Source organism: Capricornis sumatraensis, chromosome 10 (assembly GCF_032405125.1).
Source record: "Capricornis sumatraensis isolate serow.1 chromosome 10, serow.2, whole genome shotgun sequence".
Classification (NCBI taxonomy): domain Eukaryota; kingdom Metazoa; phylum Chordata; class Mammalia; order Artiodactyla; family Bovidae; genus Capricornis; species Capricornis sumatraensis.
Genome location: NC_091078.1, coordinates 12747683 through 12764617, shown reverse-complemented (window position 1 = coordinate 12764617; position 16935 = coordinate 12747683). Strand labels below are relative to the sequence as shown.

The window sequence follows — 16935 nt, the reverse complement described above, 5'->3', positions numbered from 1 at the left end:
CACAGTGCATAAAGTTAACAATACTGCACTATACATTTGAAAACTGCTTAAGACAGTAGATTTTTATAGTTCTCAGCAACAGCAAGAAAAAATTGTACCTGGGAGGTGATAGATGTATTAACTAACTTTACTGTTGTAATCATTTCACATTATATACACACATCATTGTACACCTTAAACTTTATAATGTTATAATAATGATATAAATCAATGATATCTCAATAAACTTGGGGGGGGGAAGGGGGTAAATGTTATAAAATGCTGCTGCTGCTAAGTCGCTTCAGTCGTGTCTGACTCTGTGCGACCCCATAGACGGCAGCCCACCTGCGACCCCATAGATGGCAGCCCACCAGGCTCCCCCATCCCTGGGATTCTCCAGGCAAGAACACTGGAGTGGGTTGCCATTTCCTTCTCCAATGCATGAAAGTGAAAAGTGAAAGTGAAGTCGCTCAGTCGTGTCCGACTCTTCACGACCCCATGGACTGCAGCCTACCAGGCTCCTCTGTCCACGGGATTTTCCAGGCAAGAGTACTGGAGTGGGGTAGCAGTAGCAGCAGGGAAATTCCATGGACAGAGGAGCCTGGTAGGCTACAGTCCATGGGGTCACAAAGAGTCGGACACAGCTAAGTGACTAACACACTGACAGGATGTCTGATGACTTCTTTTGTTCAGCAAGCAGGATTTAGGCATAAAATCTATAGAAAAATTCCCAAAAGACCATATGCATTTACATGGTTATAGACACAAATTAAAATTATAGATACTTCAGAACTACCACCAACTCAGTTGAAGGACCCCCTAAGGAAGATGATAATCACTGCTCACCAAAGTGCAAGAGATGGCATGTACACACCAGTGATGGTGGTGCAATGGTATAGTTGTTTCTGGGGGATAATCTGGCAATAGATACCAAGAGTTTTAAATATGTTCATATTTGTTTAAAACCCAGTAAGTTTACCTCCAAGTAATAAGTTTCTTCTTGCTCAAAGATTTATGTACTATAATACTTATCACAGGGTTAGTTATTGTTATAATAAAAATGATTAAAAACTGAAATGCCCCACAATAGATAATGTTTACCAAGATTCTGGGACATTCATATGTTTGAGTCTCAGGAAGTCCTACACGGAGACCTTACAATGATTCCCAAGAAAATGACATGATTAGATACTCTGATAAAAATACTAAGTCTGAAAAGAGAAAAAAACCAAGATATAAAACTGGATGATTCCATATTTATCTAACCATCTGGAAGGAAATATACCAAAATACTAGCCAGGCTGATCTTTGTGTGTTGGGAATATGGTTTATTTAAATTTTCTTCTTTATATATATCTGCACTTTCCCAAGTTTCCCATGGAACATGAATTTATTTTCTAAGGAAAACAGCCGATGGTTCTTAAACAAAGAACACTCTAAGTTCTGCTTTGCAACAATAAGTCAGGAAGGTCAACATGAAAGGTTATTTTTTTGTCACATCTTTAAGATTTGACCTTAAAGTGTTTCCCTTTCTGTGCTGAAATCAGTTACACTGAAACAGCTTAATCTTTTTGATCAATCAGTCACTGACATTTATTGAGCACCTACTAATCCCTGGCTCTTGGTTTGGACCGAAATTGTATGCTATTCCAAAAGTGTGTCACTTTCAAAATTGCCCATCAAGGGGTATAATTTCAGGGTGGGTCAGAGGGTTTCAGAGGTCCCTGTACAATTCTAGAACCACTCACACCATTGAACACAATTCTCTGGCCCTTGAGCTGGCACTGTACCCCAGATCTCTCTCCTTGATTTTTTCATACAGGCATCAAGGAGCAGAGCCATAGGTAACAGTCTCTGCTGTGATGGAGTACAATGACGCCTGTCAGAGAGCACCCTTGCTCCCATTTTGATGCCTCAGTATTCAGCTGCAGAGAAGTCCTCTGACATTACATGCAGGTGTGCTCTGAGCACGTTTCAAGGTCTCTCTGTGATCTGAGCAACTTGGTGGAAAGACAATGCTTCCCCTGATAAAAGATGTCCAGTCGTTCTGGGGGGGGCAAATTTCTTTATGGGCCTGGGGTACCACTCACAGAACATAGACAGGTCTGCCATTAAGCATTCCATCCAGTGCTTTCTGCTTAGGAAGTGACAGTTTAAGCATCACGAGGGCAAACCAGGTGCTAGGACTTCAAATGCCAGTTATCAAAGACTATTACTGTGGAGGATGTGGCAGCTAGAACAAACCCCTCCACAACTCATCTGACCCAGAAGGCATCATTCTTTCCTTGGGTAACAGAGACACCAGTTGGAAGAAACACAGAATTCTGTAACACACAGGTGTGTTCCTTAGCCTCCTAAGCTTTTGCACTCCTAGTCTGTCCTGTGTTCTGCATGGGCTTGTTCACTATACTTGTGCAAGAAGGCTTGTGAGGAAGTCTGGCATGGACTCTCCAAACCGGGCAGGACTAGTCTCCAGGAATGCTTTCAGGTCTGACTCTTTGCAACCCTATGAACCATACAGTCCATGGAATTCTCCAGGCCAGAATACTGGAGTGGGTAGCCTTTCCCTTCTCCACAGGATATTCCCATCCCAGGGATCAAACACAAGTCTCCTGCATTGCAGGCGGATTCTTTACTGTCTGAGCCACGAGGGAAGCCCAAGAATACTGGAGTGGGTAGCTTATCCCTTCTCCAGCGGATCTTCCTAACCTGGGAATTGAACTAGGACCTCCTGCATTGCAGGCAGATTCTTTACCAACTGAGCTATCAGGGAAACCACTTTCAGCAGAAGAGAAGTGAAGCGAAAGTCGCTCAGTCGTGTTCTACTCTTTGCGACCCAATGGACTATATAGTCCAGGGAATTCTCCAGGCCAGAATACTGGAGTGGGTAGCCTTTCCCTTCTTCAGGGATCTTCCCAACCCAGGGATCGAACCCAGGTCTCCTGCATTGCAGGTGGATTCTTTACCAGCTGAGCCACAAGGGAAGCCCAAGAATACTGGGGTGGGTAGCCTATCCCTTCTCCAGCACATCTTCCCAACCCAGGAATTGAACCAGGGTCTCCTGCATTGCAGGTGATTCTTTACCCACTGAGCTATCGAGGAAGCCCTCATTTTTGGCAGAAGGCTTTGCAGTGGCTGTTCCTGTGTCACATGTTTTTGGGGGCCCTAAAGAGAACAGAATTCTCCAGGGTTCTGCTCAGTGCCTGGGATCCAGACACGGGTGTAATCTGAGTAATATGGGAGTCCCTCTCCCCTGTGCCAAGGTCTGGATTCCACGTCTGGTCTGGGCAGACTTTCACCCAAGTATGGCAACATGGCACCCCTAGATCTGTGTACAGACTTCAGAATTTAGTTGCTACTATTTAAAATCCCTTGCAATAGCTATGACAATAGGAAAGTTGCCTAACTTTTCTGGGTTTTGGATTCCTTATCCATATAACAGGGATTAAAAACAAACAAACCCAGATTATTGGATAGTGTTAACTGAGATACTTTGTGTAATTTTAATGAACAACAAATTCGGTGTGCTCAGTCATGTCTGACTCTTTGCAAGCCCCTGGACTGCAGCCCGCCAGGCTCCTCTGTCCATGGGATTTTCCAGGCAAGAGTACTGGAGTGGGTGCCATGCCCTCCTCCAGGGGATCTTCTCAACCCAGGGATGGGACCCGTCTCTTTTCTGTCTTCGGCATTGACTGGCGGGTTCTTTACCACTGCGCCACCAGGGAAGTCCATCAAATGCTCAGTAAAGGGTAGCTTATAAAAAGAGCAACCAGCTGACAATGCAACCAGTTTGGAACATTGCTTTCTGCATTCTCAGCTCCAGTATCAGCTGGCCCAGGTCACTTGAGTGGCCCCTTAGCTTCTAAACTTTGGGGAGTAAACCCAGAAATGCTAGGGAAAGGACCAGCGAGTTACAACAGGAAAATCTGAGCCCACAGCGCCATCTAGCCTGTTCCATGGAGGTCCCTCTGCGCCCATGTCTCCAACACGCTGGAGCATCTTTCTCTTTTTTATTTTTTTAAACTATAATTACCAGAGCTTATGTTTCACAGTTAATGCTGTCAAGCCTTTTAAACTAATTGGTCTTTTATAGAAAATTTAACTGAAAATTAACACATCTTTTAATAACATTGCCTTAACTTTAATGGCACTTTGCCTTTCGTTTATAATTGCTCTAAAATTGTCATTTTCCATGTCATAGCTGCCATTTTTTATATTTGTTAGTTTTCATGGTGTAGATTTTTATTTTTGGTATTTTTCTTTCACGAGGGATGAGAACTATTCGATCTTTTTTTTTTTTTTTCCCCCTATCCCAGCCCTGCCTGGCCTGATTATGACGGCAGTGTTCTGAGTTCATCCATCATGCCCACAGTGGTGCTGGCTCACCTGCCACAGGGTGGGTCATGGGCTGCCTGTCTCCTTGTGAACAGTCTACATGGTGACTCTGGAACGGAGTTCAAGGAGGAGAGGTATAGAGGAGGAATTTGTTTATGTAACTAACATCACAGGGCACTGGGCCGCCTGAGAACTCAGCCTTTTCCATAACGCATCTCAAGCGTTCAGCCCTTCGTGCAAGTACAGTTAACAAAGTAAACCGTGTGGTTCCCTCTTCCAGAAGGTCCTCTTCTCCAGTCTTAACAACATAAGTTCAGTTATTTCTGGCAAACAGAGAGGTCAGCTCTCTGCCTCACAAAGCTAAAGACCCTCACCCTCAGCTGTCCTCCTCTGGTTTTTCAGTGTAGTTCTCCACACCCATTCAAGCTATTTTGTGTTCTTCAAACTAGTTATCCCTATCTGCTATAATTCAGGTACCCACTGACACAACTACTGGCACCCATTAGAATGACAGTTCAAACCCCAAGAGGGCACAGGACCACAATCTTTCTTCTTCCAGCAAATACTGGATCCTCAGCATGAACAATAGTGCCTAGGCTTTAGTAAGTGCCCAAAACTGTACTGATTAATAACACTAAATGCATATGGAGCTTGCCATATTGCTTTGACTGCGTGGCTCACAACAAACGGTGGAAAATTCTTCAAGAGAAGGAAATACCACACCACCTTACTTGTCTCCTGAGAAGCCTGTATGCAGGTCAAGAAGCGACAGTTAGAACCAGACATGGAACAATGGACTGGTTCCAAATTGGGAAAGGAGACCATCTGGGCTATATATTGTCACCCTGCTTATTTAACTTATATGCAGAGTACATCATGCAAAATGCTGGGCTGGATGAAGCACAAGCTGGAACCAAGATTGCCAGAAGAAATTTCAATAACTTCAGATATGCAGATGACACCACCCTTATGGCAGAAAGTGAAGAGGAACTGAAGAGGCTTTTGATGAAGGTGAAAGAGGAGAGTGAAAAAGTTAGCTTAACATTCAACATTAAAAAAACTAAGATCATGGTATCTGGTTCCATCACTTCATGGCAAATAGATGGGGAAACAATGGAAACAGTGGCTGACTTTATTCTTTGGGGCTCCAAAATCACTGCAGATAGTGATTACAGCCATGAAATTAAAAGACGCTTGCTCTTTGGAAGAAAAGCTATGACAAACCTAGACAGCTTATTAAAAAGAAGAGACATTACTTTGCCAACAAAAGTCCATCTAGTCAAAGATACAGTTTTTCCAGTAGGCATGTATGGATTTGAGAGTTGGACCATAAAGAAGGTTGAGCACCGAAGAATTGATGCTTTTGAACTGTGGTGTTGAAGAAGACTCTTGAGAGTCCCTTGGATACCAAGGAGATCAAACCAGTCAATCCTAAAGGAAATCAGTGCTGAATACTCATTGGAAGGACTGATGGTGAAACTGAAGCTCCAGTACTTTGGCTACCTGATGTGAAGAGCCGACTCATTCGAAAAGACTCTGATGTTGGGAAAGATGGAAGGCAAAAGGAAAAGGGGGCAACAGAGGATGAGATGGTTGGATGCCATCACCAACTCAATGGACATGAGTTTGAGCAAGCTCCAGATGGTGAAGGACAGGGAAGCCTGATGTACTGCAGTCTGTGGGGTCACAAAGAGTCAGACAAGACTGAGCGACTGAACAACAATGAACAAATCACTTTACAACCTTAGCTCATTCAGTCATCTCAAAAGTCCTATGAGGTGAGTGAGAGAGTGAAAGTCGCTCAGTTGTGTCTGACTGTGACCCCATGGACCATACAGTCCATGGAATTCTCCAGGCCAGAATACTGGAGTGGGTAGTCTTTCTCTTCTCCAGGAGATCTTCCCAACCCAGGGATCGAACCCAGGTCTCCCACATTGCAGGTAGATTTTTTACCAGCTGAGCCACAAGGGAAGTCCTCCTATGAGGTAGGTACTATTAGCAGTCCCATTTTACAGATGAGAAAAATAAGACACAAAGAAGTTAAGGCTATGCAAACAGTAAGTGGCAGTGCTGGGATCCATATGCAAGCAGTCTGGCTCCTGAGGCCCTCATTTTTTTGTTTCTAGGGTAGGTAACTCAAATTGAGGCGAGACTAGGGGAAAGTGGGGGCTGTGTGAAAAAGAAATCTAAAAACCCATGTGCCAGTTTCACCAAGAGGCTTCCTTTCATCTTTCATGTATGTATGAGCAACAAACTAGATGATTCTGAGAAATACATTTCTTGTGATCTTCTTCTCAGAGGCATATATCCATAAGCATACTTTTTCCCTCTCATCATGTGTTTCTGTTGTGGGTTCACAGGAGAAAGCCAGGAGGATATGTTGGTAACATCGCTATCTGTTCTGGGAATGCACGTGATGAATCAGAACATTGTTCTTTTTCACAAATGAAGCAGTAAGCAGCAGGAGTTGAGTTATGAAGGACAATATTCAGGGAATGTTTAGACACATGATTAAATGGCAATTTGGAGAGGAGTGCTAGAAAAAGGAGATCATAGACATCTAAAGAGATGTGTGTACGGACGTTGTGATGTTGCTCATGAGCAAGTGCCTGAGATGGAAGCTTACCTCTGGCTCCTGCTGTTTGGATTCTCACTTTCTCAATTTATATTCCAGTTACTGCCTTGGTACTAGATAATCTCCTGTTTTTTCGTAAATTACAATTGTGGTGGAAGGCTAAGAAATCAAAAGTAATCCGTTATCAGGTCTAGATCCAACTGGGTCTGTTGAACCAGATCCAATTTGAGACCTCACTGTGGAACTTGCTTATCCCAGACAAGGAAAACAAAGCCTGGAATAAGTGGACAGGCATTCTGTTTTATGACTTGAGAAGTCACAGCAGTGGATCAGTTAAATAGGTGTTGCCTCCACACTTAAACCAGGTTGACTCACATTACTGCCTAAAATAATCTTATCCAAAGTAATAATAATGAAGTGCTCTGTACAGTTCTGGACCCTCAATAAATTATGCTGCTGCTGCTCATTACAATGGCGTTACTAGATTCCTGCCACCCCTTCTTCCCAGGGTGGAATTCAGAAGAAGTGCTGCTTTGCTAGCAGGCTGTCGTATTCCTACATACCTTAGCCATGCTCTGTCAAACATTTCAGTTTGCATTTCAAAGGAGATTAGAGACAGATTTTTTTTTTAATTTCACACTTTGATTTCTCAGCTGAGTTTCCAAGAACTGACTCACTAGTGTTGCTGTAGAGAGAGTCATGTAACTCAAATCTAGGTGTATCCCCACTCCTATCCCATGTGCCCCCTTGACTGTGTGGAGGTGAAGTTCTTGAGTCCGTTCATTCCTTGCCACCCGGGCTGGTTTGCTGGGTGTGTGGCCTGCATTGTTGCCCAAAGTGCATGCTCAGAAGAGCCCCTCATTTGGTTCAGTGCCCTGCTGTCATCATTTTGAAATTCTTAGTAACTTATGGAAAAGTCACCTTTCAAATTATGTAGCCAGTCTCACGTGGAATATCCTGCATGTTTGATCTATAGGAGCAATTTTGTAAGTTTGGATTTTTAAAAAAATTTGGATCAAGTATTTCTGAAAAAAATCTACTATAAATGGTTTCATCATCTTTTTTTTTTTGGTAAATGCTTAACACTTTTATTGAAACCTCATTGTCTTTTTGTGAGAACAGTCTTCTGAAATCTGTCTGATTAGGATCAGAAGTAAAATGAAACTTCTGAGGAGTTACCAAAATCTGTTTGGTAACTGGATTTGGAGACTGCGTGGCCTATTACAGAGAATACAGCACCGTAATGAGCATATCCTGCTGCTTCCATCAGGCCCTCTGGCCAGCTGGGGGAGTTTGCCCAAACAGGGCCCAACATCACTGGCAGGTAGAAAGATGAGGCTCAGTATCCTCACACCATCAGAAAGGTCATGAGCCCTGGGAAACCAAGATGGCCTTCTCTAGGGATCTCTTGCTCTCTCTCCTCTTTGGCTTGGCAAGTGGTGAGATGGCATGAAGCCCAGTCAACCTTAATTCAGATGAATGTTGCTTCATGTTTATTTTTAAATGCATAATTCTGATTTTTCACTAAGATATGCTAGTAGTTGGACCACATCCAGGAATATAGAATAACTTAAATTAGTCTTAAAAAGCTTTATGATTTTTCTTTCCTCAAATAGAGGTCCTTCTGGGATTAGTTTTAATGAATAGATGAGAATGATGCATAATTAGCACATCAGTTGTTTAACACATGCAGGAGAATAGCCTTCTTAAGCTCTTGAAGAAATGTATGTATATAAAAACTCTCTGGGCTATGTTTACGATTTTAATGAGTTCAATAAAACTCTTTTTTGTGTATGTGTGTGGATTCTCCAAAGGTCAGTTATTATCTAGCCTATGTCGGTATTTTTGCAAATGGTGAAGTTGAAAATTCCAAAAAGAAGATTTTTCTATATAATAAATAAAGCCACTCAGTGGGAACACTTTATAATCCCCGTTCTAGTCTGCTTTGCCTTTTGTAGTTCAAGACAGCTTCTTTAAGATGGTACCTAATTTTTTTTTTTTTAATTTAGATATGCTGGGTCTTAATTGTGATATGCGGGATCTTTAGTTGCTGCATGAGAACTCTGAGTTGTGACATGAGGGAGCTAGTTCCTTGACCAGGAATCGAACCTAGGCCCCCCAGCATTGGGAGGGCAGACTCGAAGCCACTGGACCACAAGGAAAGTCTCAAGATGGGACCTTTTTGTCATTTGATTCTGGTCTCACAAGTGAAAACACAAATGCCTTGATTGTTCGATGCATATCAAGTTATAAAAGAAACTGAAGATGCTCTGGATCCCTCGGCCAGCCCACCATCCTCTCTCTGCCGCCAGTCCACTCCTGCCCTGTGGCAGAGCCCGGCCAGGCCTTGCCTCCCACCCACTCCTCTCCCAGGACTCCATCTCCGTGGCTGACAGTGACCTAGGAGTCACCCTTGACGCTCTGACACTCTGTCCTCTTCTGCCTTTTGCTTTATTCAGTCTGTTCCCAAGTCCTACGGCTTTTGCTGACAAACACCACTCAGACGCATCCACCTCCCCCCAGCTCTGCGGTCTCTATCCTACTCCACAGGGCAGGACAGCCCCTTTCTCAGACTTCCTGTGGCCACCTTGCTTCCTAAGCCACCCTCCACACACCTGCCTGGGCAATCCCACAACACATAAACCTGATCACATTACTTGCCAACTTAAAACCCTTCAGTGCCTCTTCACTGCTGTCAAGAAAAAGACCAAAAACAAGAGATGGGTTTTGAGGTCCTATGGGTCCAGCTCTGCCTTTCCCCCACTTTCGCTCCCTCAGGTCCTGCTACCCAGGCTTTCCCTATCTCCTCGGAGCCTGGCAGGTACCCTTCTCCCTAGCGGGTCTTTCCCTTTACTGTCCTTCTTTGGCGGGTTACTCTTCCCCACAAGAGCTCCCCTCTCCATTGTTCAGATCCTGACATAAAATAGATCCTCTTTCTTTGGAGAATTCTTTCTCTAGTTTCGAGACTGGGTCAAGTGCTCACTTATATTTACTCATAAGTTTCCTTGCACTTTCAAGAATTTATAATCAGGTGTTTATCTGTGTACTAGTTAGATTAACAGCATCTCCTACCAGATGGCGAGTTTGGATGGTTCTGCTCTCCAGTGTGGCTCAAGCTCCAGCCCATGCCCCTGACGCACTGGAGGCACCCCATCCCCACATCCCCGTGTCCCCCACTTACTGCGCTCATGAGTGAATCCAGGACACTGACGGCAAACGCTGTCCCACATGCAAACGGCTGCGTGAGGTACAGTTCTGTGTCGGGGTCATCGTCATCGTCTTGGTCCAAAAACTGAACGTTAGTATCGTTCACTAGGAAAAGTATGAAGTAGGAGTTAGCTTGAAAAACTACATGTGGGCAGTAAAGTCCGAGGTTTAGAAACACTTAGGTCACTGGAGAGGAAAGAAAAGCATGGGAGAAGCTGTCGATGGAGCTCAGGGTTAGGGGTCGGTGGGACTCAATGGACTGCTCTGAGGTGCTTGCTCAAGGTTCCCAGACCTGGAGAGCAGAGACATCAAGTGGATATGCTCCATGGCAAGCTGGTGGAGCTAGGGTACACTGGTGTTGGTCAATTCTTTGGTATAGCTTTAGGATCATGATGAAAAACACTCTGAAGTGTTTTTTGGTAGCCAAGTCCTTTGAGAAATGGGCATCGTTCAAAGATGAGGAGCCATGAGTAGCCATGCTGGGATGGGAGGGTTAGCCACAAGGAAAAGAAAGCCATTTAGACAGGAGCATAGCAAAGAAACTAGCAAGGGATCCGCCCTCAGGCACCACCATGCCTCAGGCATGGATCTGGGTGGTGCCTGGTGTCCAGCCCTGAATCCAGGCCCACACCCAACAGATCCTGTTCAGTATAAAGGGGACTCCAGGTGGGATGTACCCCTGGCTGTCTCGGGCTGTGACTGACAAAGACTTGCTCTGCATCCCAAGGTGCACAGGGACGCCCACGTTCTCCCTTTCCCCTTCTAAACAGCTCAATCTTTTATGCGCTTCAGCTCAGGCAGACACGGCATTTGCTGTTGTATTTCATTTCCATCTGAGGATTCCTCAAGGCCTCCTCTGGCATGCACGTGCAGACTGATTGGTTGTGTCACCGAGATGTCTTTAACTTATTAAAAATTAAATGACAAATTAATTTCCATTCCCATCTTGGCTTCAGAAATTATCAGTTTTGCAGAGCAAGTAATGGGGAGGGGGAGGGTGTGAGGTGGGGGAGGAGATGAGCACTCGTGATTTCTGGAATAATTATCATGCTTTTAGGAAAAGAATAGATGAGGTTTCCTTTTTCTGAATCCTTTCTAAAGCTGATTCTCTTTTCTAGAGTTATTATTTTAATTCTTTTTTTTCCAAAAGGAATTTTTGAGAGAACTTTTCTTTTTTAAAAAACTTTTATTTATCGTATGAAGCAAAATAAATGATAATCGGATAAAAGGCTGGGCATGGAATTATTTTTAAATGACAACATCCTGTCTCCCTGGAGAAAGATCCTAATGGGGAAAAATTTTTGCTGTCTGTTCTTCCAAAGTTTATCATGTCTGGCTCCCCATTGTCTTAGCAGCACTTAAGTTACAGGCTAGTGAAAATGCAAAATCCAGGATCTAACAAGTGGACTCTGATTCAGGCTTTGTCACTAATTCTCTTGAGCAAAGCATTTTATCATTCTGCACCTTAGTTTCTTTCTCTGTAAAACGGGGAGACTATTAGCAACTTTCCTGATAGACCGTTAGGAGGTTCCTATGAGATTCTCCTTGGTGAGCCCAGTTCAGCATCTTGATAAATAGTAGCCTTTCTTGTGATCTCATGAAATTATGAAAATTCCCAGCCTCCCTCTGCCCCTCTCAGAAGACACAAGGAAGGCCTTGCTCAAGGATCCTACCAGAGTCACGTGGAAGCCAGAAGTATTTTGTGGGTCCAGTTTAGAAGACTAAACTGCTTTGTGAATGGGAAAATGTGAACTCAATATTGTATTGGTTTTGCCATCCATCAAAATGAATCCGCCACAGGTATACACTTAGAGCTGAGGAGGGCATGTGCATGGACCCTCCCTAAAGGACCTGTTGGCTACCTCTTCTCAAGATGATGGGGAGGGTCTGGTTCTAGATCTGACAGATGGTGAGATTGTCAGCCAGTTAGGGATTCAAATCTTTGGGAAAAAACTCCAGGGCACAAGCCCAGGTTCAATATCCTAGGCACCCTTCTGGGTTACCTAGCCAGTATTACCTGAAACCTATTTCACAGAACAATAATTATGTGGGTGCTAAGAGATGAAAACAATCACCCCCAAGAGCTGGTAATCAAATTCAACTGAGAAATGGATTAAAGAGCTTCAAACAAATTTCCTTCATGTGGACCTTCTAGAATCCTTTGACCTGCTAACATCAATTGGGACTCTTCAAGTACGCAAAGACTGGAACACACTACCCAGTTTAACGAGTTTGTTTGACGTTGGCACCTTTTGTGTTTTGGAACCTGTCCTGGTGCAATGCAAAGATATCTCAGAATAAGTAGGTAGACAGTAAATATTTGTGTGGATAAGGAAGGTGAGGTGGTCAGAGGATGATGGTCTAACTGCCAAAAGTGGTATGCCCAGTAGGAAAACTGGTCTTAAGGCAGAGGGTGAAGGTGAAGTGAACACATGGAAGGTTCTCTGGGTTCATAAAAGAAATCTGGTAAGGGACAAAGCCTTTAGGGTACTCAATTATGCTGACTGAATACTTGAATTGTTGGACAGATTGGGGTATCAAGCCTTTTCTTTTCTACTAGTCGCAAATCAAGATATTCCAGTTATTTGGCAGTGCATCAATTCCAAACAAATTCCTGGCAATGATGATTTTGAAACACTGCTGAATTTTTCTGAGACAGAGATGTCTGGATGAATTTTCCACCTAGAGGTCTGGGCCACACAAGCTCCCTGGGTCTCTTACCTAAGGTTCTGAGAAGAGCAATCCACCCCTAGGCTTTTAACCAACTTCTCTAAACCTGAAAAAGACACCTGTCCTACTGTTAGAAGCATAAAATAGTGTGCTGCTCCTTGACCTGAGCCAATTTGTCCTGAAAAATAGCCCCATCGACAATAATACAGTGCTGAATGGTGGACAATTTATTCCTTTGTTTCCAGACACCTGGCAAGCAAGATTACTGTGTTAAAAGCCTGCTCTCTTATTTTGAAATATATTTTGGGGCCAAGAAAATGGCATGTGAGTTTCATTTGTGAGCCATTTGAAGGCAGGTGCTCCCTACCTCTCAATTCACCCTCCACTGAACAGCACTTGCTGTCTTTATCTAGAAGATCAATCCCTAGTTCTGAGACCTGCTGCTGATGGGTGCTTTTCATTGAGTTATTAACCAAGTTATAGGGAATTGTGGAAAAGTTTGACAAATGCCGTCATGACCAGAGCCCTTCATCTTCTGGATGAGTCCTCTCTGAATCTCCCAAAAAGGACTCTGGGCCAGTGGGGTGGGGGTCAGAGTGCAGGGCTGGGCCTTGGTGATTGCTAACCTCATCCTCTGCGTCCTTTCTGAAGACCTGGCGTTAGCAAGAAAGGGTCCCCTAGGAACTCGCTGCTTTTATAGCTTCAGAAACCAGAGCTTCTGAGAAAGGGCCAAGTAGGGGGGGAAAAAAGGCAAATAAAGTCAGAATAAAGGAAAATAAACAGCTGCAGGGAAGGCACCGTCTTAGGTTTCTTATCTTAAAATTTTTATATTTCTCCTTTGACTTCCTCTGAGAGTTGTGAAGACATGTCAGTCAAACTGACAGTGTGTTGGAAGAGGAATAGAAGGGAGAAGGTGGGAGGAGGAGCAGGGGGACACACAGGGGGAAAAAAAAGAAAAGGCCCAAGCTAAAGGAAATGAATTAGAGCAAAGATGCTTTGGAAACAACTGCCAGGTCAGATGGGTGTGATCAAAGGTTTACTGATGCTGTGTGGGGAAAAAAATCATTAAGAAAGGCCAGAACAAGACAGTCGATTCCAACCAGAGCCACAAATAAAACACATTCAAAGCAGTGCCATGGGGTAGCCGTTCTGCTACAGCCGGTGAAATAAAAAACAAGCTGGTGATAGTCGGAAACACCAACCACAAACAAAAGGAGATACTGATGTGAAAGAAAACAGTGCTTCTTACCCAGTTCGGTTATCATTAGAATGTGAGTCCCACTGTTTTTTTCCTGATTGACTGATACCAAAGGCAACTTGCCAGGTTTAGCTAATTGGATACAGCATTTAGGGTTGGGAAAAGGGAGCGGAGGAAAGTACAAAAAGAGAAGAGAGTGAGGGAATAACAGAAAGCATTCTGACGTAAAGGGACCCAGGACCATAGGTAGTTAAGTGTTTATCTTCAGGGGAAGAGACCTTGTAGCAGTTTTGCAAATTCACAAATAATAGCAGGAAATGCCAAGGCCAGGTTAAAAGCTGGATCCCACCGGTCAATGATCGTGGCCCTCAAAACCCTGTCATTTTTCTGAACCAGTGTGACAGTCACTGAAAATGCCTTTTAGCTGAAGAGTTTAACTAGAATAGATTAAATGTAAAATTATCACACATCAGGCCAGTGTTTCTATGCAGTTCTCAAAATGGGATTGGCTTAGACCTGAGGCTTTGTACCTCAGGGGAGGTAACTTCCACAGACACTTCCAGTGAGAATCACTGGGAAAAAACCCTTGGACTATACCTATCCTCCCTTCCTCCCCATTCCTGAATGTATGTCCCAGTCTCCAAGCCATCATCTCATGACTCTTTGCAAACAGTGACCCGCATGCAGGAAACTGTCTATTCATCTCAGAGGAAAGATGGATCAGTTTTCCTTTGGGTCATCTGCCATATTTGTAAAAAAAAAAAAGCTTCCCTGGTGGCTCAGATGGTAAAGCGTCTGTCTGCCTGTAAGGTGGGAGACCCAGGTTCGATCCATATTTGTACTCATACTCTTCTCCAGTGTTCCCCTAAAAAATACTCGTACTCCCCCCGAAAAATACACCATTAGAGCCTACCACAGAGAGCTAAGAGACAGGCCAAACTCCTCATATCCTGCATGGTTGGAAGAGAGGACCAAAAAAATCCACCCAAAGCTGACGTTCACTCTTACCTAGTTCAGTGATGATGGGGATGTTGACCCCAGTCGTGATGGAGGGCTGGCGTAACATCCCATGTACTGGGCTGTTATCTGGTGAGGATCGGTCCATTCCTGGAGGTGTGAACCCTAGTGGGAAGGAAAGAGAAGGAGAAAAATCAAAACCGTGCAAAACTTGGAAATAATGAGAGTACAGTATATATACGCAGTTAAAAAAAAAAAAAGCATTATTTATAGGTCAAAAATTAACACTCCCAGGATAAACTCTGATGAGTTGTTTTCAAAAGAACAAAGTATGAGACTATTATAAATAATTCTAACTCACATTGACAGATCCCTAAAAACCAGCCTCTACACCAGTTATTGATCTTGCTCACAGATTTCTGCTCCCTCCACACAGATTGCACCTCTGTGCTTCTGAGAAGTTAGACATGACCGTGTGACATAGGAAATGTTCTGGCCCATGAAAAGCAAACAGACCACGCATATCATCACTCCTGGTATAAGTATTTGACTTGCCATCCCTCTCCCCAGGCTGTGGCAACAGTGAGAACATGGGTTACCATGGAGATGAAGGCTGGGCAGCAGCCCTGGAAAATAACCCAGACACACAAAGCATTCTGAGTGAAAAATCAATCTCTGCTGCTTTAAGCCACTGAGATTTGTTTTGTTGAAGTTTGTGCTGTTGTTGTTACCACAGCATATCCTAACCTATCCTGACTGTTATCTTAAACCAATTGATTATTTATTCTCTTGCCAGTGAGTGACTTAAACCTGGGTTCTGCCCAAGAGAAAGTGGGAGGAACTCTGCCTAGGGCCTTTTAGGAAGTCTTTCCTTGCCCTTAAAAAGAATCATATGAGAAGAGATTCTCTTTTCTCCACTGGGCATTGCTTCTGTGCCTGTAGTGAGTGGAACTGTAGCAGACACCTTGTAACTTGGGTGGGAACTAGCCAAGGACAATCCAGCTTAATGTGCTGGCTGAAGCCAAAGATAAAAAGTTTGAAGGACAGGAATAGTTTTCCTTACTGCCTGAATTAACCAGCCCTAGAACCAAAACCAACTAATCTCAGGATTTCTTTACTACATGAGATTTTATACATTTATAAATGAGATTATAATATGAAATGCATAATATATATATAAAGAGATTTCATATATATTATATACATAATAATGAGATTGTTGTCATTGTTCAGTCGCTAAGTCATGTCTGACTCTTTGTGACGCCATGGACTGCAGCACACCACGCTTCCCTGTCCTCCACTGTCTTCTGAAGTGTCCATTCTTGTCCATTGAGTCAGTCATGCTATCTAACCAATTCATCCTCTGCTGCCCCCTTCTCCTTTTGCCTTCAATCTTTCCCAGCATCAGGGTCTTTTCCAATGAGTCAACTCTTCACATCAGGTGGCCGAAGTATTGGAGCTTCAGCTTTGGCATCAATCCTGCCAAAGAATATTCAGGGATGATTTCCTTTAGGATTGACTGGTTTGATCTCTTGTTGTCCAAGAGACTCTCAAGAGTCTTCTTCAGCACTACAATTTGAAAGCATCAATTGTTTGGCATTCAGCCTTCTATATACTCCAACATCTATACATGACCACTGAAAAAACTATAGCTTTGATTATACAGACCTTTGTCAGAAAAGTGATGTCTCTGTTTTTAATATGTATAGGTTTGTCATAGCTTTCCTTAAAAGGAGCAAGTGTTTTTTAATCTCATGGCTACAGGCATCGTCCAGTGATTTTGGATCCCAAGAAAATAAACTCCGTCTCTGCTTCCACTTTTTCCTCTTCTATTTGCCATGAAGCAATGGGACCAGACGCTGTGATCTTCGTTTTTTAAAATGCTGAGTTAAACAATGATATTTTATATGTGTATATTTATGTACTTTGTATTATGTATTAGATATTTATATATATACACATATACTTCCCGTGGCGCAAGTGCTAAAGAATTCCCCTGCTAATGCAAGAGCTG

At 43.4% G+C, this 16935-nt stretch overlaps 1 protein-coding gene across 24 annotated transcripts in view; it reads right to left on the bottom strand.

The window, feature by feature from the left end:
* The window catches only part of KCNMA1 (potassium calcium-activated channel subfamily M alpha 1), a 762349-nt gene that overhangs the window by 22234 nt on the left and 723180 nt on the right, over window positions 1-16935 (bottom strand). For 17 of the 24 annotated variants that reach the window (XM_068982835.1, XM_068982837.1, XM_068982833.1 and 14 more), the window contains 2 exons: window positions 14973-15086; window positions 10071-10201 (listed from right to left, as the gene is read on the bottom strand). In XM_068982835.1, the coding sequence (XP_068838936.1) occupies window positions 10071-10201; window positions 14973-15086 (245 nt within the window). Of the gene's footprint in view, window positions 1-10070; window positions 10202-14015; window positions 14097-14972; window positions 15087-16935 lie in introns of all 24 variants that reach the window. The other 7 variants (XM_068982831.1, XM_068982832.1, XM_068982830.1 and 4 more) reach the window with 1 other exon arrangement.